We start from the raw sequence: 20904 nt of genomic DNA, 5'->3' as shown, positions 1-20904 counted from the left end.
GCTGACTCCGTAATTGGTCTTTGAGTTTTTGCAATATTTCCGTAGTTGAGGAGACAGACAAGACGGAATAATAAGAGTGGACGATCAACACACAAGTTCTGGTATTAAAAAGAGTGTAAGACAACGATGTAGCCTTCCGCACCTACTGTTCAGTCAGTATATTGAGGAAGCAATGATGCAAATAAAAGAAAGGTTTAGGAAAGGAATTAAAATTCAAGGTGAAAGGATATCAGTGTTATAGTTTACTGATGACACTGCTATCTTCAGTGAAAGTGAATAAGATTTACATGATATGCTGAACGGAGTGGACAGTCTAATGAGTACACAGTATGGACAGAGTAAATCGGAATAAGAAGAAGGTAATGAGAAGTAGTAGAAATGAGAAGAGCGAAAAACTTAACATCAGTATTGATGTTCACGTAGTAGATGAAGTCAAGGAATGCTGCTGTCTAGGCAGTAAAATAACCAATGTCGGGTCGAGCACGGAGGACATCAAAAGCAGACTAGCAACGGCAAAAAGGGCATTCCTGGCCAAGAGAATTCTACTAATATCAAATATCGGCCTTAATTAGAGGAAGAAATTTCTGAAAATGTACATCTGGAGTACAGCATTGTATAGGCAGTGAAACATGGAATGTGGGAAAACCGGGACACAAGAGAACCGAAGCATTTGAGAATGTTGAATATTAGGTGGACTGATAAGGGAAGGAATGAGGAGGTTCTGCGCAGAATCGGAGAGGAAAGGAACATGTGAGAAACACTATTAAAGAGAAGGGACAGGATGGTAGGACATCTGTTAAGACGTGAGGGAATGACTTCCATGGTACTAGAGGGAGCTGTAGAGGGCAGAAACTGTGGAGGACGACAGAGGTAGGAATACTTCCAGCACATAATTTAGGACGTAGGTTGCAAGTGCTACTCTGAGACGAAGAGGTTAGCACAGAAGAGGAATTCGTGGCGGGCAGCATCAAAACAGTCAGAAGACAGATAACCAAAAAGAGAAAGAAAGGAGATTTTAATACTGTATCATTATTAACATATATGAGTTATATTAATGCAGCTGAAGCGCTTGGTTTGAAGATGCAAAACATTATCTAGTGTCTTCCATCAGCTGAATGATTATTACTCTTGAAACTAGTCGTTTAACTGAATTTTGATACTGCAGCCAGGCTTACTTTTATGTTACGCGATACAATTTTAGAATTAGCCAAATGTTTGTGGTCTTTATTTGCTACAGATAGTTCAGTAACAAAATACGGGTTGATCATTTAATTGGTATCACCAATGGTAATACACATTTACTACAGCAATTATAAAATATAATTTTAGAAGGGTTCTGTGGTATCTATGAACTCAGCTAGCAGTCAGCAATGTCTTACGTACAAAGAAATAGAATTTACGTGGTATAATTTTAGGTTAATGTGACAGAGTCTCTTGCTGGGTGTCGCCATCGACTTTGCTTCAGTAATCGATACTGATCCCATATTTGAAGCTGCAGATGGCTCGTGGTACCAAGGACACTTCCTGTAATGGTATCGGGCGTCCTATCTCGCTCACGTTCTAGCGTGACTAGGACAAAACTAGAAATTATTGTGGAAGTCAAGAATTGGGATTCTCTTGATGGACATCCGAACATTTCAATACAGTACAGTAGAACAGACTTCGGGTACAGTTTTAGTTACGAAAAATCCACAACAGAAGATAGTTTACTAACATGATCAGGTAACAAAACAGCTTAGTGTTTGTTCATTTGTTAGTGTAACAAATTTGACAAAGAAATGGTTTCTGTCGAAAACCATTGTTTTGTTTCAGTTATATTTCAGTATGTGAGAGCGAACCCCCGAAGCTACTGCTCTGACTGGGTCAGTTTCGAAGTGATCTGTTCAGGCTGTCAGACGCCAGAGATACTGGTAATCCAGGAGCGCAAGTTGCCCACGTTGACGTAGACAGCGCCCGCAGCCTCGCAGTCGTTACTCCCCCACGACGCTATGCCCACCTGCGTGCTGCCGCTTACGAGTGGACTCCCGGAGTCCCCGTAGCACACGCTCTTGCCTGCCTCACCGGCGCACAGCATGCGCGGGGTCACTTCGCGACCGATGGGCGAAATACCGTCGCAGGCGGAGCGGTCCATGACGCTGATGTCCACTTTGCGCAGCGTGTCCGGTGTGTCGCCCGTCTCCGTGTCTCCCCAACCGGTCACTGTGACCGCGAGGCCGGCTGGAGGGTCGTACCCGTCCTCTGGAAGGTTCGCGACAGCCACGTTGGTGCCCAGTGGGAACGGATCGGCAGTCTGCAAAATTAAGCGTTAGCTGGACAGAAGAAAGACGATGCTATGTTTATTGCGTTTCTAGATGTAATCAATGTCGATAGGGATACATTCTTTGAAATACAGAAGGTAGCAGCGATAACACACGGAGACGGAAAGTTAGTCTCTTACCTGTACAGAATCCAGACCGCAGTTATGAATCGGAGGACATAAAGACGAAACAGTAACAGCGAAGTAATGGAGACGGTAATTGTAATTTAATCCCTCATCTCATTCAATCTGTAAATTAAGCAGTAAAGAACGCCAAGGGACACTATCTGGTAATGAATGAAACTTCAGGGAACAGAAATGAAAGTTTCCACGAGATCAGAAGATATTATATTGCTTTCAGAGACGCTAAACTACATGGAAGATTATTTCAATGTGGTGGATACAGTCTTGAATATACAATAATGGCCGGCCGGTGTGGCCGAGCGGTTCTAGGCGCTTCAGTCTGGAACCGCGCGACCACTACATTCGCGGGTTCGAATCCTGCCTCGGGCATGGATGTGTGATGTCCTTAGGTTAGTTAGGTATAAACAGTTCTAAGTTCTAGGGGACTGATGCCTTAGACGTTTAGTCCCATAGCGCTCAGAGGCATTATACAATCATGCTCATAAATTAAGGATAATGGTGATACATGGTGAAACAACGGTCTGGTGGGCGGTTTGCAGCTATAAATCATCTCGGGGTACGACAGTGTTGTGCATTTGACCTGTGGTCGTTACACTGTGGCGCTGGCAGCAGTCCACATAAGCAGAGGTGTGTTGGTGCATGTGAAGAGTACGGTTCAGCGAGTAAGTGAGCAGACGTTTCCTGACCTGCTAATAGTGAGTGCTTGTGTTGAAAATGGCTCAAAGAATACATATTGATGATGTTCAGAGGGGCAGAATACTAGGGCGACTGGAGGCTGATCTAACACAGCCGGTCTTAGCACCGTGTGCCACAAAGTGTGATCTCAAGATTATGACAACGACCCCAGAAGACAGGAAACGTGTCCAGGCGCCATAGTACGGGACGTCCAAGTGTACAACACCACAAGAACATCGATATCACCATTAGTGCTCACAAACGGCCACGGTGTACTGCAGGTAGCCTTGCTCGGGACCTTAGCGCCGCCACTGGAACAGTTGTCTCCAGACATACAGTCTACATAAGACTGAACAGATATTGTTTATTCGTCCGCAGACCTGCAAGATGCATTCCAGTGACCCCTGGTCACAGGAGAGCCCTTAAAGCCTGGTGTCAAGATCACAGTACATGGTCATTGGAACAGTGGTCCCAGGTTATGTTCACGGTCGGGTCCAAATATAGTCGGAACAGAGATTCTCGCCGGGTTTTCATCTGACGTGAACCAGAAACGACATGTTGTTGTCGTCGTGGTCTTCTGTCCTGCGACTGGCTTGTTGCAGCTCTCCATGCTATCCTATCCTGTGCAAGTTTCTTCATCTCCCAGTACCTACTGCAACCTATATCCTTCTGAATCTGTTTAGTATATTCATCTCTTGGTCTCCCTCTACGATTTTTACCCTCACCGGTGCCCTCCAATGCTAAATTTGTGATCTCTTGATGCCTCAGAACATGCCCTACTAATCGATCCCTTCTTCTCACCAAGTTGTGCCACCAATTCCTTTTCTCCCCAATTCTATTCAATGCCTCCTCATTAGTTATGTGATCAACCAATCTAATCTTCAGCATTATTCTGTAGCACTACATTTCGAAAGCTTCTATTCTCTTCTTGTCCACACTATTTATCGTCCTTGTTTCACTTCCATACATGGCTACGCTCCACACGAATACTTTCGAAAACGACTTCCTGACACTTAAATCTGTACTCCATGTTAACAAATTTCTCTCCTTCACAAACGCTTTCCTTGCCATTGCCAGTCTACATTTTATATCCTCTCTACTTCGACCATCATCAGTTATGTTGCTCCCCAAATAGCAAAATTCATTTACTACTTTAAGTGTCCCATTTCCTAATCTAATTCCCTCAGCATCATTCGACTTAATTCGACTACGTTCCATTATCTTGTCTTGCTTTTGTTGATGTTCATCTTATATACTCCTTTCAAGACACTGTCCATTCCGTTCAACTGCTCTTCTAAGTCCTTTGCTGTCTCTGACAGAATTACAATGTCATTTGCGAACCTCAAAGTTTTTATTTCTCCTCCATGGATTTTAATACCTACTCCGAACTTTTCTTTTGTTTCCTTTACTGCATGCTCAATATACACATTGAATAACATTGGGGAGAGGTACAACCCTGTCTCACTCCCTTCCCAACCACTGCCTCCCTTTCAAGCCCCTCGACTCCCACAACTGCCATCTGTTTTCTGTACAATTTGTAAATAGCCTTTCGCTCCCTGTATTTTAACCCTACCACCTTTATAATTTGAAAGAGAGTATTCCAGTCAATATTGTCAAATGCTTTCCCTAAGTCTACAAATGCTAGAAACGTAGGTTTGCCTTTCCTTACGGTCGCAGGTGTGATGTCCTTAGGTTAGTTAGGTTTAAGTAGTTCTAAGTTCTAGGGGAATGGTGACTTAAGATGTTAAGTTACATAGTGCTCAGAGCCATTTGAACCATTTTTTGCCTTTCCTTAATCTTTATTCTAAGATAAGTCGTAAGGTCAGTTACCAGATACCAACCCCTTAATGTCTTTGGAAGGGACCTGTATGGAGGTCGTGGTTTGATGGTGTGGGGTGGGATTATGATTGGCGCACGTACAAACCTGCACGTCTGACAGAGGAACATGTCAGGTGTATCGGTATGCCATTTAGCACCAGCATGTCCGCCTTTTCAGGAGTGCAGTGGGTCTCACCTTCCTCCTGATGGATGATAACGCACGGCGCTACAGAGCTGCCATCGTGGAGGAGCACCTTGAAACAAAAGATATCAGGCGAAAGGAGTGGCCTGCCTATTCTTCAGACCTAAACCCCATCGACTACGTCTGGTATGCTCTCGGTCGACGTATCCCTACGACACTTCAGGAGCTCCGAAATGCACTGGTGCAACAATGGGAGGCTGTACCCCAGCAGCTGCTCGACCACCTGGTACAGAGTATGCCAACACGTTTTGCGGCCTGTGTACGTTCTCATTGTGATCATATCCCATACTGATGTTGGGGTACATGCGCAGAAAACAGTGGCACTTTGTAGCACATGTGTTTCGGCAAGGTTTTCTCAACTAACCACCACTACTGTGGACTTACAGATCTGTGTCGTGTGTCTTCCCTATGTCCAGCGTAGCTGGAGAGAAAACTGTGTTGTTTCTCTTCGTGATTGATTGGTAGGGACGCGTCACGAGAAATCGAGGAACAGTCAACTTGGTTAGAGAGGGAAGTGTAGGGTGGTAAGTCGTATGATAGTATGATACCTAGACCTGACTAGTAAAAATCTTTAAGTTGATGCAGGTTGCAGCTGTCAGACAGAGATGAAGAGGGTTTCACTGGATAGATTAGTATAGAGAGCTACATCGAACCAATCTTCGGACTGAAGACGCAAACAATCCGTACTCAAGGTCATTGTGGTTCCGTACTCAAGGTCATTGTGGTCAATGGAAAGGTCACAAGTTGAAACACACCTGCAATCTGTACAAACACCCAGAGCAACCTTTTTTCCTCAAATAGGTATCCGTTACTCAGCACACACATATTCAGTACCAGCCATAATATCATCTGTAACTTACGCGCATTAGAAGTTAAATGTAAATCCTTCCTCATATTTCACAATAGCTTATTACATTCCTCAATGGACATTCCAAAGTACAGTTTTATATTTGCAGGTTATCTGAGCGTGGAAGTTTTCTACCGTGACAGAGAGATAGAAACACCTATCTCGGCCGGCCTGGATGGCCGAGAGGTTCTAGGAGCTACAGTCAGGAACCGCGCGACCGCTACGGTCGCAGATTCGAATCCTGCCTTGGGCATGGATGTGTGTGATGTCCTTAGGTTAGTTAGATTTAAGCATTTCTAAGTTCTAGGGGACTGATGACCTCAGAAATTAAGTCCCATACTGCTCAGAGCCATTTTTTGATCCTATCTCAACAGGGAAGAGACAGATAAATACCATTATACTGCAAACCCACCAACCATACTCATTTATTAAATGGTAAATCTTTGTTTCATCTACTTTGTTTTGTGAAAACAACTATTTCAATAGATGTGTTGATTTAGTATAAGGGACGATGATGTCGGTAGAGATAGGTATACCGATGACCAGTTCCAATTTTGAAAATAACCGAGTCCCTAAATTTGATATCACAGGGAAATGTTAAAAACTACTGTGTCTCTTTATTTAATATCACAGGGCAAAAGGGCAACAATTTAAACAAAATGACGCAAGCAAGCTGTTACACACCCCATCTTTCTATTTAGTTAAATGTCATTTCTAACAGGTACTTGAAATTTATGCGTAAATGGCGAATATGACGATTCGTCAGCTGTATCATTTACTAGAAAAACATGAAAATTCGTACCAGGCTGGGACTAGAACCCGGATTTCCCACTTCCTGTGACCGGCAGCCTCAACTTTGGCTCTCCAACACGCTACCACGATCGATCTTAGTGTCTCGTACCATACTCCTCGCACGTTATGTGATTCACGCTCATATGTGTGTGTGTTACTTCTTGTGGCTGTTTCCGCTTGACAATATTGTATGACGTGATAACTACTTGCACATTGACTATGAAGTTGTGACACCAAAAACAACGTGACCTCTAGTCTCGTTGTATCAACAACCTCACCTCACACCCATTCGTCTCTACACGCCTTTCATTCTGGCAAAATCTTTAAATAATGCAAAACTAAGAAAGAACTGATTGAGATAAGAACTCTGATCCCAAAGCTGAAATCCACATGCAGGGGGGGGGGAGGGGGGGAGAATATCAGCGGGAACACCCATTCTCTCCTACTTTTACGTATTTTACGGAAAAATGTTGAACAACTGTAAGCTGCTACTAGCCAAAGTTGTTATTGGAAGCTAACAAATTACTAACAACACCAAAATACACCCCCCCCCCCCCATAAATTATACATATTGTACAATGCAATCGCGAGTGTTGCATATCTCGTCCTCGTGATATAGAACGTGGAAGGAAGACTCGGGAGAAAATCCCAATTAGAACCAGTAACACAGTATTGATGGTGTAACAACATATAAGGAAGGCTAAGGAAGGCTTCGACAAGTTGACGTAATGACATCATCATTTAGAAATGCATTAATGTTGTAACTGGAGGAAAGGTAGTGGTAATGAGACGCACAGAAAGTAATCATCAAAAAGTTGATAGGTATACAAAAGGAATTTCAGGGAGAATACTAAGTAAAACAATAAATCCCTAAATTACAGCATGATAATCTTTTTTTTTTTTTTTTTTTTGCTGGGTGCTAGGCATGATTAATATTAATGAGACCAAAGGGTTTCCCTTCTGTGGATGAGTGCAAAACATCGGAATGTTGAGAGGCGAACTCAGAACACAATTTATTAGAACAAAAAGCAACGAGAAAAATAAATGAATAAGGTTCTTGGGGTCTTGGAATCAGCACACGCAGCACCGACTGGTTCTCTTAGGAGTTTGCTTGTCACTCATATCTTAACAAAATCTCCAATTAGCTATCAGCAGTGAACACCTGGTTGTCGGTGGGCACGTATCTTTTGCAGTTAATCGAGGTAATGAAGACTAGAAGGTGAAAGCTAAGGCTATATGGCCGGCTGTTCACCGTTCAAGTAGCTGCGTTTCAAGGGGTCGGTTGTCCGATGTTTTGCATGTGGCCAGACCACACAGGTGGAACCCAAGGGATAGGACTGTAACCAGATTACGGCTGTAATGAGAATGACTCTTTGGCAGCAGACTGCAAAAACATCATCAAGTGAGAGACGAAAGGCTGGTTTTAGAAATGGAAGTCCCGTCGAATAACGCTGTATCGTATTTATCAGCCGACAGTGAGCATGCGACTTTCAAATAAAATGTCTCCCCTGCACGGCAGTATACATAATAGATGTACGAGTGCTGGCCGTAGACACATGGCTGACGGCGTATGGAATTTAGGGTCAGGTCGCCTGTTCAGATAGCTTAATAGTAAAGCGACCGCATATGATAAGTGGCAAATGCGTCCTCGAGTCCCGCTCCGGCACAAACTTTTATCGGTGTCATTCTATTATACAATTGATGTCCATACTCGCAATTACGAAAACATTTCATACATTTCACAACGAATGCAGACTGCATGTCCGATGGAATATGGCATCTTAATACTGAACAACACAGTAACTGCAATATCGTACCGAAATGTAACAATGCTACTGCATGCGTAATGTGTAATGCGTAATTTTGCCTGTAAAATAACAAGAGATCTTCCGAAATCAGTCTAATAAGGAAAAATGTGAGACAAATACTTTTAATCTTATACGCGACATAGGTCATTGGAGAAGCATGGTTTCTTTGCTAGTAAATGCCTTAAATGACACCAAAATTTGGATGTTTGACTTACAGCTTTGATGTTTGTTTGTAAAATGACCTTCTCCGTAATAATGTTAGTTACGTATCTGAGCCGCTTTCACTGAGGATTCTATACGATCAGTCTCACGGTACATACGTCAAACGAGGTACAACTACTCGTATGAAATTTCTGTTTTGTAAGCAATCTGCTTCAGTAACAATCCCTGTATTAAAATATAACAATATTACTGAGTGCATATAGATATCTTGTCATCGTTCTCTCTGACAAGGAGACCACATGGTAACCGAAATTTTCCATTTTTTTATGCTGACGGTACGTAAAGTTCAGAACAAAAATATGAAGTTCGCAAAACAGTTCGTTTGGACTCTCAAAAGTTCTGGAGAAAATCAACTTTGAGGATTTTCAAGCGTCTTTAATACAATAAAGTAAGACCGATGTTTTTACGGGCAGTGTGACACAGAGCAGGATGCTTACCTGCCATGTGGGTGGGCCTAGGTTCGATAACATGCCCTTCTCAGCTTCTAAAGGAAGGTGCAAGTGCAAAGAGAATTTCCGTGGAGAGTGAAGTACATGATGATCGAAAAAAGTCGTTAGCACTCAAGACTGGTAGTTGCTGTTTCACGTCTTGTTTCGGTCATTTTAGTTTCTCCATTCAGTTCGAATACCGACATCATATAAATATAAAATTCCCTTGATTGTAATTATCATGGAAAATGCACGGATTCTTGTTTACAGTTACATACGGCAGTAAAAAATTAAGTTTTCATTGTAAATACACTGACCAAACTAATAGACGGTATGTCCACCTTTGGCGCGAATAACAGCTGCTTCGCGTCGTGGTATGGTCACTGGTACGTCACTGAAGTTTGTTGGCAAAACACCTGCACCCACGTCACATAATTCTTGAAAATTCCGGGGAGGGGAGCAATGAGCTCTGACGCCACGTTTAATCACATCCCACATGTGATCGATCAGGACCAGTTCTGGTGACTTTGTGTGCCAGAACATCAATTTGAACCCGTCACCGTGTTCCTAGAACCACTCCATCATATTCCTCGTCTTGTGACATAGCGCACAATCTTGCTAAAATATGTCATTGCTCTCGGGAAACATGATCGCCATGAAGGGGTTTACGTGGTCTGCAACATGTGTATGATACTCCGTGGCCTCCATGGTCTTTCCACGAGCCCCAGTGGACCTATGAATGCCCATGCGAATGTTCCTCAGAGTATAATCGAGCCGCCGCCAGCTTGTCTCTATCCCGCAGGTGTTAAAGAGCTGTTTCCGTGGACGACGGCGGTTCCGCGCATTCTCATCGACAAGATAAAGATGGTATCGGGATTCATCAGACAATGCAAAACACTGACACAGCTCCAACGTCCAGGGTCGATGGTCACTTGCCAATTTTAATAGTAGATGGCCTGGTGTTCATATTGGCACATCCACGGATCTTGCGCTGCGGAGGCCCATTGTTAGGAACTGGTCAGTATTCACACACTGATCAGCGAGATCATTATGAACTCCGACCTGTTATACACTCCTGGAAATTGAAATAAGAACACCGTGAATTCATTATCCCAGGAAGGGGAAACTTTATTGACACATTCCTGGGGTCAGATACATCACATGATCACACTGACAGAACCACAGGCACATAGACACAGGCAACAGAGCATGCACAATGTCGGCACTAGTACAGTGTATATCCACCTTTCGCAGCAATGAAGGCTGCTATTCACCCATGGAGACGATCGTAGAGATGCTGGATGTAGTCCGGTGAACTGCTTGCCATGCCATTTCCACCTGGCGCCTCAGTTGGACCAGCGTTCGTGCTGGACGTGCAGACCGCGTGAGACGATGCTTTATCCAGTCCCAAACATGCTCAATAGGCGACAGATCCGGAGATCTTGCTGGCCAGGGTAGTTGACTTACACCTTCTAGAGCACGTTGGGTGGCACGGGATACATGCGGACGTGCATTGTCCTGTTGGAACAGCAAGTTCCCTTGCCGGTCTAGGAATGGTAGAACTATGGGTTCGATGACGGTTTGGATGTACCGTGCACTATTCAGTGTCCCCTCGACGATCACCAGAGGTGTACGGCCAGTGTAGGAGATCGCTCCCCACACCATGATGCCGGGTGTTGGCCCTGTGTGCCTCGGTCGTATGCAGTCCTGATTGTGGCGCTCACCTGCACGGCGCCAAACATGCATACGACCAAGGCAGAAGCGACTCTCATCGCTGAAGACGACACGTCTCCATTCATCCCTCCATTCACGCCTGTCGCGACACCACTAGAGGCGGGCTGCACGATGTTGGGGCGTGAGCGGAAGACGGCCTAACGGTGTGCGGGACCGTAGCCCAGCTTCATGGAGACGGTTGCGAATGGTCCTCGCCGATACCCCAGGAGCAACCGTGTCCCTAATTTGCTGGGAAATGGCGGTGCGGTCCCCTACGGCACTGCGTAGGATCCTACCGTCTTGGCGTGCATCCGTGCGTCGCTACGGTCCGGTACCAGGTCGACGGGCACGTGCAGCTTCCGCCGACCACTGGCGACAACATCGATGTACTGTGGAGACCTCACGCCCCACGTGTTGAGCAATTCGGCGGTACGTCCACCCGGCTTCCCGCATGCCCACTATACGCCCTCGCTCAAAGTCCGTCAACTGCACATACGGTTCACGTCCACGCTGTCGCGGCATGCTACCAGTGTTAAAGACTGCGATGGAGCTCCGTATGCCACGGCAAACTGGCTGACACTGACGGCGGCGGTGAACAAATGCTGCGTAGCTAGCGCCATTCGACGGCCAACACCGCGGTTCCTGGTGTGTCCGCTGTGCCGTGCGTGTGATAAATGCTTGTACAGCCCTCTCGCAGTGTCCGGAGCAAGTATGGTGGGTATGACACACCGGTGTCAGTGTGTTCTTTTTTCCATTTCCAGGAGTGTATAAACCCATCCAGTCGACAGCAGCGACACATGACAAGGAATGACTGCTAGTCAGACGCACGCACGGCGCATGTAGTATCAGTGATCGTGCTATCCGTGTGTAGAATGGGGATAACGCGCAGTATACCTCAGCATGACAGAGTGCAAATTGTGATGGCCGAAAGATTCGGCACGGGCATTTCGGCATCTGCACAATTTGTCGGGTGTTGAAGGAATGCCATGGTGAGTTCTCCAACACTTGTCGAAACCAAGGTGAAGCCACATCCGGCGGCCACCACTCACTATAGATGTCGCACTGAACTGTGGCGGGAGCAACATCTGACCTTAGCTTTTCACAGAGTACAAGTGTGTCGGAACACACAGTACACCGAATACTCATAACGATGGGCCTCCATAGCTCATGACCCATGCATGTGCCAATTTTAACACCATTACATCGGCACAAACGACCGAAATGGGTACATGACCACCGGGAGGGGACAGCGGAGAAGTAGCAGGGCCTTGCATGGTCTGATGAATACAGATACCCCCTTCATCATGCCGACGGGAGAGCCTGAATCCGTCGTCGTGCAGGGGAACACTTCGTTGGCATCAGTACTTCGGGACCGAGACAAGCTGGCGGCGGTTCCATTACGCTCCAGCGAACATTCACGTGGGCAACAGTGGAGCTAGCAGAGCTCGTACAAGGCACCATGATGCCCAAGGAGTATCGTACACTGCATGCACCTTCATGACGATCATGATTGCGGACGGCAGTGGCATTTTTCAAAAGGTAATGCGGCACTTCACGAGGACAGGAGTGTGATGGAGTGGTTAGAGGAACACAACGGCGATTTCCAAATAGTGTACTGGCCTGCTAACTCGCCAGATCCAAACCAGATCGAACTCATATGGGATGTGTCCGCAGCTCATGGTGTAGTGGCTAGCGCTGCTGCTTCCGTATCACGGGGTCCTGCGTTCGATTCAAGGCCGGGTTGCGAATTTTCTCTGCAGGGGGACTGGGTGCTTTTGTTGTCGTCGTCATTTCATCATCATTCGTGAAAGTGACTTTGTAAAGATTAGGACTTTGTACTAGCGCTGATAACTGCGCAGTTCAACACCCCCACAAACCGAACAACACATAGGGAATGTGATTGAACGGAGGGTCAGAACTCATCGCCTCCCGGAATGAAGTGACTTAGGTATGTAGATGTGCTGCCAGCTCCCTCGGGCGACGTCCCAAGGCCCCATAGCTTCCGTGCCAAAAGTGGACATACCGCCTGTTAAGTGGGTCTACATCTACATCTACATCCATACTCCGCAAGCCACCTGACGGTGTGTGGCGGAGGGTACCTTGAGTACCTCTATCGGTTCTCTCTTCTATTCCAGTCTGGTATTGTTCGTGGAAAGAAGGATTGTCAGTATGCCTCTGTGTGGGCTCTAATCTCTCTGATTTTATCCTTATGGTCTCTTCGCGAGATATACGTAGGAGGGAGCAATATACTGCTTGACTCCTCGGTGAAGGTATGTTCTCGAAACTTCAACAAAAGCCCGTACCGAGCTACTGAGCGTCTCACCTGCAGAGTCTTCCACTGGAGTTTATCTATCATCTCCGTAACGCTTTCGCGATTACTAACTGATCCTGTAACGAAGCACGCTGCTCTCCGTTGGATCTTATCTCTTTTATCAACCTTAACTGGTACGGATCTCACACTGCTGAGCAGTATTCAAGCAGTCGGCGAACAAGCGTACTGTAATCTACGTCCTTTGTTTTCGGATTGCTTTTCCTTAGGATTCTTCCAATGAATCTCAGTCTGGCATCTGCTTTACCGACGATCAACTTTATACGATAATTCCGTTTCAAATCACTCCTAATGTGTACTCCCAGATAATTTAAGGAATCAACGGCTTCCAGTTGCTGACCTGCTATATTGTAGCTAAATGATATGGGATCTTTCTTTCTATGTATTCGCAGCACATTACACTTGTCTACATTGAGATTCAATTGCCATTCCCTGCACCATCCGTCAATTCACTGCAGATCCTCCTGCATTTCAGTACAATTTTCCATTTTTACAACCTATCGATATACCATCATCCGCAAAAAGCCTTAGTGAACTCCCGATGTCATCCACAAGGTCATTTATGTATATTGTGAATAGCAACGGTCCTGAGACACTCCCCTGCGGCACACCTGAAATCACTCTCACTTCGGAAGACTTCTCTCCATTGAGAATGACATGCTGCGTTCTGTTATCTAGGAACTCCTCAATCCAATCACACAATTGATCTGATAGTCCGTATGCTCTTACTTTGTTCACTAAACGACTGTGGGGAACTGTGTCAAACGCCTTGCGGAAGTCAAGAAACACGGCATCTACCTGTGAAGCCGTGTCTAAGGCCCTCTGAGTCTCGTGGACGAATAGCGCGAGCTGGGTTTCACACGATCGTCTTTTTCGAAACCCATGCTGATTCCTGCAGAGAAGATTTCTAGTTTCCAGAAAAGTCGTTATACTCGAACATAAAACGTGTTCCAAAATTCCACAACTGATCGACGTTAGAGATATACGACTATAGTTGTGCACATCTGTTCGACGTCCCTTCTTGAAAACAGGGATGACCTGTGCCCTTTTCCAATCCTTTGGAACGCTACGCTCTTCTAGAGACCTACGGTACACCGCTGCAAGAAGAGGGGCAAGTTCCTTCGCGTACTCTGTGTAAAATATAATGTTGTGGTTGATCAGTGCGATTTATAATGCTTTATGTAACGTTCAACTTATATGTTGGCTAAAATTTACAGACGCGTGAAATTTGGCACGGACTTCAATGTGAGGTGCCTTTAATAGGTTCCACAACGAAAAATCCGAAGAAATTCTGGTCGTATGTAAAGTACACAAGCGGCAAGACGCAGTCAATACCTTCGCTGCGCAGTGCCGATGGTACTGTTACCGACGACTGTGCCGCTAAAACGGAGATATTGAACATAGTTTTCCGAAATTCCTTCACCAGGGATGACGAATTTGAAACACGAACGGCTGCTAGCTAGAAGTAGATATCTTAGGGGTTGCAAAGCAACTCAAATCGCTTGATATGGGCAAGTCTTCAAGTCCAGATTGTATACCGATTAGGTTCCTTTCAGATTACGCTGATAGAATAGCTCCCTGCTTAGCAAACATACACAATCGCTCTACTACCGATAGATCTGTACCTACAGATTGGAAACTTGCGCAGGTCGCACCAGTGTTTAAGAAGGGTTGTAGGAGTAATCCATCGAACTACAGACCTATATCATTGACATCGGTTTGCAGTAGGGTTTCGGAGTATATACTGTATTCAAATATTATGAATCACCTCGAAGGGAACAATCTGTTGATACGTAATCAGCATGGTTTCAGAAAACATAGTACTTGTGCAACGCAGGTACCTCTTTATTCGTACGAAGTAATGGCCGCTATCGACAGGGGATCTCAATTTGATTCCGTATTTCTAGATTTCCGGAAAGTTTTTGACACCGTTCCTCACAAGCGACTTCTAATCAAGCTGCGGGCCTACGGGGTATCGTCTCAGTTGTGCGACTGGATTCGTGATTTCCTGTCAGGAAGGTTGCAGTTCGTAGTAACAGACGGCAAATCATCGAGTGAAACTGAAGTGATATCAGGTGTACCCCAGGGAACCGTCCTGGGTCCTCTGCTGTTCCTAATCCATATAAATGACATGGGTGACAATCTTAGCAATTCTCTTAGGTTGTTCGCAGATGATGCTGTAATTTACCGTCTAGTAAGGTCATCCGAAGACCAGTATCAGTTGCAAAGTGATTTAGAAAAGATTGCTGTATGGTGTGGCAGGCGGCAGTTGACGCTAAATAACGGAAAGTGTGAGGTGACCCACATGGAATCCGTAGGAATTCGATTACACGATAAACAAGTCCACTAAAGAGACAGCTTACACTACACTCGTTCGTCCTCTGTAAGAATATTGCTGCGCGGCGTGGGATCCTTACCAGGTGGGATTGACGGAGGACATCGAAAGGGTGCAAAAAAGGGTAGCTCGTTTTGTATTATCACGTAATAGGGGAGAGAGTGTGGCAGATATGATACGCGAGTTGGAATGGAAGTCATTAAGGCAAAGACTTTCTTCGTCGCAGCGAGGTCTATTTACGAAATTTCAGTCACCAACGTTCTCTTCCGACTGCGAAAATATTTTGTTGAGCCCAACCTACATAGGTAGGAATGATCATAAAAATAAAATAAGAGAAATCAGAGAACGAACAGAATGGTTTATGTGTTCGTTTTTCCCGCGCGCTGTTCGGGAGTGGAATGGTAGAGAGATAGTATGATTGTGGTTCGATGAACCCTCTGCCAAGCACTTAAATGTGAATTGGAGAGTAATCATGTAGATGTAGATATGTAGAATTGTGGAAGTACCTTGTTATTTTACCTATGCAACATAAAATGTTTTGCAGGCCATGGTTTCAAAATGGACGTAGTGGTCCGAAACTAGCCGCTTTCAGTAAAAAAAAAAAAAAAAAAAAATTAAAAATAGGTATACGGACTTACGTGACGTCTCATTAGCGTTGTTAACGATCACTCACCCGTATGACTGTGATGTCGTAGTCGCCAGAGGTGTCGTCGTGTAGTTCATGTTCGTAGAGCTCGGCCAGGTACAGCACGGTGCCGCCGCTGCCGCGGCTGGAGGAGCCGGCGCGCACGCTGTAGACCTCGACCTGCGGGAACACGAAGCAGTGGGCTGCGGTCAGCGCCCACTGGGAGCCGATTATGGAGGCCCCGCACGATTGTCCGCCGGCGTAGAGCAGGGCCAGCGTCCACGGGAAGTCCTCGATAGTGGCTTCGGAGCCGCCGACGATGCGGCCGTGGTCCCGCGTTTGCAGGCGCAGCGCCCGCGGCGCCACCAGCTGCAGCTGCGCAGTCACCAGCAGCCACAGCGCGGCCAGCTGGATGCCTGTCATTGCCGGTCTCACGTCCCAGTGAGCGAGCAAGTCGTATATGTCTGCTCGCTTCGTACTGTTATCTCCGTCCTCCAAACTGCTCGGCTAAGATCTGCTATCATGACGCCCAAGAAGTGGCTACTTGCTGCGTTTTATCTCTCGGAGAGTGGCCCACAGTTTTGAAAAACAGGTAGTATGACCTTATCCTAGATGACGAGCAGTTCGCGTTTAGAAAGCAAAACGGTTAAAATGGCTCTAAGCACTATTGGACTGAGGTCGTCAGTCTTTAGAAGGCATTCGAATCATAACTTCGCTGTTCTCATGTTGCGGTAGTTGATAGCCTTTTCTTTTGAAACGCATCTGTGTATCCAGTAAGAGCGAATTATGAGTGCGAAGTGACTGTGGTTGTAGCGCATCGCCATCCGTCGCTGAGTCAGCCTAACTTGTAACGCGTCTGTGCTCAGTAGTTTAAACGAGTGGATACGGTATTCAAACGTCAACTTGCTTGATACGTGCGCTATCTCTTGGCGAACCAGCGCAGTTCGTAATTTCGCCTGCTACGCCCAGATGGCACTACTGCTCAAACTTCTCAATCCATCACTTTCCCTAAGATTGAGACAGCAATAATTTATATTAATATGCGTAAACTTTATTTACGCCCTTTTGTAGTCTGTAATCTGAACACATTGTATATATTTTAATCTTCGTAAGAAAACTGCGGTTAATTACGCGTAACACAAGAGATATAACTTTCAGAAGGTTTTAGCTTGCATGAGATGTTTGGAAAAACATTTTGTATAAGAATTTTCTCTGCAGGGAATGCAGGATCCTCGAACGCCAGGCTGCCCACCTCATTTCCCCCACCCGTTTACCTTTCTCTCCTAGAGAATGCATTATTAACTCAACAACATCTCACCTCTTCTCACACCCATTTTATAGCTCCGAATACCGTACACCATCCGCTACTCGACAACAGTCCTCTTGTGTTCCTTCTCCTCTCGAACCCTAATGTCATGCCGCGCCTCAGCCTACACATTCCACAAACGCTATACCACAACCATTTTCACGTCCTCTTCCAAAGGGATTTCAACTGTCTCCCAGGTCACGAACTCAGTAATTATATATACACATCGTACCAACTCTAGTACCACCCCCCCCCCCCCACCCCCACGCCGCAAGAGCTACATTCTCGTTCCCACATCACACCTCTTCCTTTTCCCCTTTACTCTCACTCCCCACCCCATTCTGCTTTGAAATCTAGCCATCCCAAAACCATCAATCGCTTTCTCCTTGTTCCCAATTACCAGCCCTATCTCATCACCACCCACTATCAGTCCTCATAACCACTCCTCTCCCTCAATACGTCTTTTTTTTTCGCCAGGAATCCACCACTCCAGGTCAGATCTTTCTCCAGTTTTAGAGGAAGTGTACGGTGCTCTGCTTTCAACCGTCACTGTTTGTCACGTTCAATGATTTTCATGTGGTTTTAACTATACTCTACGTCCACATACCTATCAATCACTGTTTTTAAACTATTCAGGAAGAAAGCATTATTTCTTACATTCTCCCATTAACATCGCATTTAAAACATTAAATTCATGGTAAATCTGTCTCCTTGTTTAGCGCTTAGTATCTAATTTAGTGAGTAATGTCTACCGGCTGACAGGTGTGTTGATTCTACCGCTGCCAGACCCTGCCCCTCCCCCCCCAGCACATTCCTAACGCCACCGCTTGGGGGTGAGAAGCGATGAAATAACAATAAAAGAAAAAAATTAACATTCAGTATCTTTGAGGTTTACGTATCCGTTTATCCTCTCACATGACCTCTCACCAGATTCTGCTTCTCACTCACGCTAAACACCTCTGTAAAACCTACAACATCGACAACATCCGCTCCTCCTCCATAGACACTAGCCATCAGCGTTCCTTATTTACATCCACTCTGACCTACCCTCCTCAATGCCCAACTATTTTTCCATTCAACAACTGAGTTTCTCAGGACAGCTCACACACCCTTGAGTCTTTTATTTCGTTTCTTAAACATTTACCTACTGTTTTCGTTTTACATTTTTATTATTATTTATTTTAAATTTATTTTAAATTTAAAACGAAGAAAACCCATAAAATTTATGTTCGGAAATTTATAAAATTATTGTAAATATCTCATCATTTAATTTAGTGCTTTATTTATCTTAGTTCATGTTACTTGTCCTTCGCTGAAGAGCGTTTTGAACTTACCCTGACAGCCTGGCCTGCTTCCACACATTGGGAAGGAGGGGGGGGGGGGGGTATCAAATAACAATAAAGAATGTGAAGGAGTATTTACTGCACGGTAATTGGCAGGAAATCTCAACGATACCGAACACAAAGAACTGTCGAGAATGGTTTGGCACGAATATAGCTTGATCATGGGGTGAAGAAGTAGCCAGATGTGCTGTGATGGATATACTATAAGCAACAAAATGTGAAATCGAAGTAATGTAAATGGGTATCCTTTTTAGAAGAAGAAGCTGAGCAGAGTAGGAAGAGGATCGAGTAAAAGTCAACATTGAACATACAGGGCAGACGGTAGGTTTGTTACTACTGACCTCCCTGTTGGAAGTTAACTGACGATATTTGATCAGGTATTTAACTCGACCGTGTAATAAGTGTTAGTATTAACTGAAAAAGACTTCACACCTTCACTTTCAGTAATTTAATGAACATATTCTTCCAGTGAATCTAATACAGTGCAATGTATCAGTGTTAATCTATAGATACAGAGAACATTATTTTGAGAGACAGGCATTTCACCAAGAGAGATATGTACTGGTTCTGTAGTTAATTTCTACCATTTATGAACTAACTGGAACAGTGCCTGTTTGTTGTACTAGTCGAGATAGTTCTTGAAAATGCCACCTGATGATCATTTGACTATTTCCATTGATTAATGAAATGTTAAAATGCAGTGATTTATGTAGTAATAGCTGCAGTAACTTCAAAGTGTTCTCAAATGCAGTGTTAGTGCCGCTGAGGACGTGGCACTATCAACATTAACTTAACGGGGTTTATATCAGCTGCTTATTATTTAATGACTGTAAACTGTACTGTTCTCTGGTTTAAGCCAGACATTTATTTTTAAATAAACTGCGCAACTCAGATGTCTACAGTGATTGGACAGAACATTATCACGTATTACGTAATAGCACATACGTCCAGTGTTGGCACGGATGCGACAGTGCACCGTGGCATGGAAGAAGTGAGGCCTTGGCAATTCTTTGAAAGAGTTGGTACCATATCTGCAAACATATGTTACCTAATGCACTTAAATTCCGGGGCGGGGTGCTATGAGCTCTGACGTCACGTTCAACCACATTCCATATGTGCTCGATCGGGTTCAGATCTGGCGAGCTGGGGACCAGCACATCACCTGGAACTCGCCACCGAGTTCCTCCAAACACTCCATCACCCTCCAGACCTTGTGAAATGGAGCATTATCTTCTTGAAAATGTCACTGCCGTCGGGAAACATGATGGTCGTGAAGGAGTGTACGCGGTCTGCAACCAATGTGCGATACTCCTCCATTGGACCCACGGATGGCCATGTTAGTCCGGCCACAGTTCGCCGCCTGCCCTGTGTTACCAGTCAGCTCAGCCTACGACGTCCGAGATCTGTAATGAGGGGTGGCCATCCAACCCCAGGACGTCTGAATTGGTTTCATCTTCTCACCACAGCTCTCTCGTACACCCGACAAGCTGTGCAGTCCTTCAGGTCATCACCATCTGTCCTCGTTCGGACCCCTTCACCATTCTATACTTGGAAAGCACGCTCGCCGTGCGTGTGTCTGACTACCAGTCATTCCTCGACATGTGACGCTGCTGTCGCCTCAACTGGTTTGTACTAGTGGTGATAATGTTCTGGCTGATCAGTGTATGAACAATTGTGGTGAACATGGGCTCACGCTTCGTATTTTACACAGTGAAATTTTGGGTTCTTTTTCAGTTGTTTACTACGCTCTGAAGTATTCAGATGTTATTGTCTGTACATTATTCGTAATTACTGTTACTTAGCCCGCCAAGGTCATTGATGTTCCACTTGTCACAGCCACCGTGGATTTTCCGTTGCCCAATAGTGTATATTATGCTGGTTTACGTTACCGCTGTTGGTGAATGATACTTCGTCGCTAAATAGAACGCGTGCAAAAAATCTGCCATCGTCCCGTAATTTCTCTTGTGCCCAATGGCAGAACTGTACACGACGTTCAAAGTCGTCACCATGCAGTTCCTGGT

General features: G+C 45.2%; 1 protein-coding gene across 1 annotated transcript; it reads right to left on the bottom strand.

Annotated features, from left to right (window-relative positions):
- Window positions 1-1688: 1688 nt before the first annotated feature.
- LOC126272942 (trypsin alpha-4-like) lies at window positions 1689-16690 on the bottom strand. Its single transcript, XM_049976241.1, has 2 exons — window positions 16283-16690; window positions 1689-2290 (listed from the first exon to the last, which is right to left on the bottom strand). The coding sequence occupies exons 1-2, from the start codon at window positions 16655-16657 to the stop codon at window positions 1892-1894; spliced, it is 774 nt and encodes a 257-aa protein (XP_049832198.1). The 5' UTR covers window positions 16658-16690; the 3' UTR covers window positions 1689-1891.
- Window positions 16691-20904: the final 4214 nt, after the last annotated feature.

Source organism: Schistocerca gregaria, chromosome 5 (genome assembly GCF_023897955.1).
Source record: "Schistocerca gregaria isolate iqSchGreg1 chromosome 5, iqSchGreg1.2, whole genome shotgun sequence".
In the NCBI taxonomy this organism is placed as follows: Eukaryota; Metazoa; Arthropoda; class Insecta; order Orthoptera; family Acrididae; genus Schistocerca; species Schistocerca gregaria.
The sequence above is the reverse complement of the archived record's forward strand: the minus strand, read 5'-3'. Positions and strand labels throughout refer to the sequence as shown.

Excerpts from the sequence above, each read along its gene's own strand:
- LOC126272942 (XM_049976241.1), bottom strand. The coding sequence starts at position 16,657 with ATGACAGGCATCCAGCTGGCCGCGCTGTGGCTGCTGGTGACTGCGCAG. Across the intron at positions 2,291-16,282 it reads ACGACATCACAGTCATACGG|ACTGCCGATCCGTTCCCACT; the intron begins GTGAGTGATCGT and ends TTAATTTTGCAG.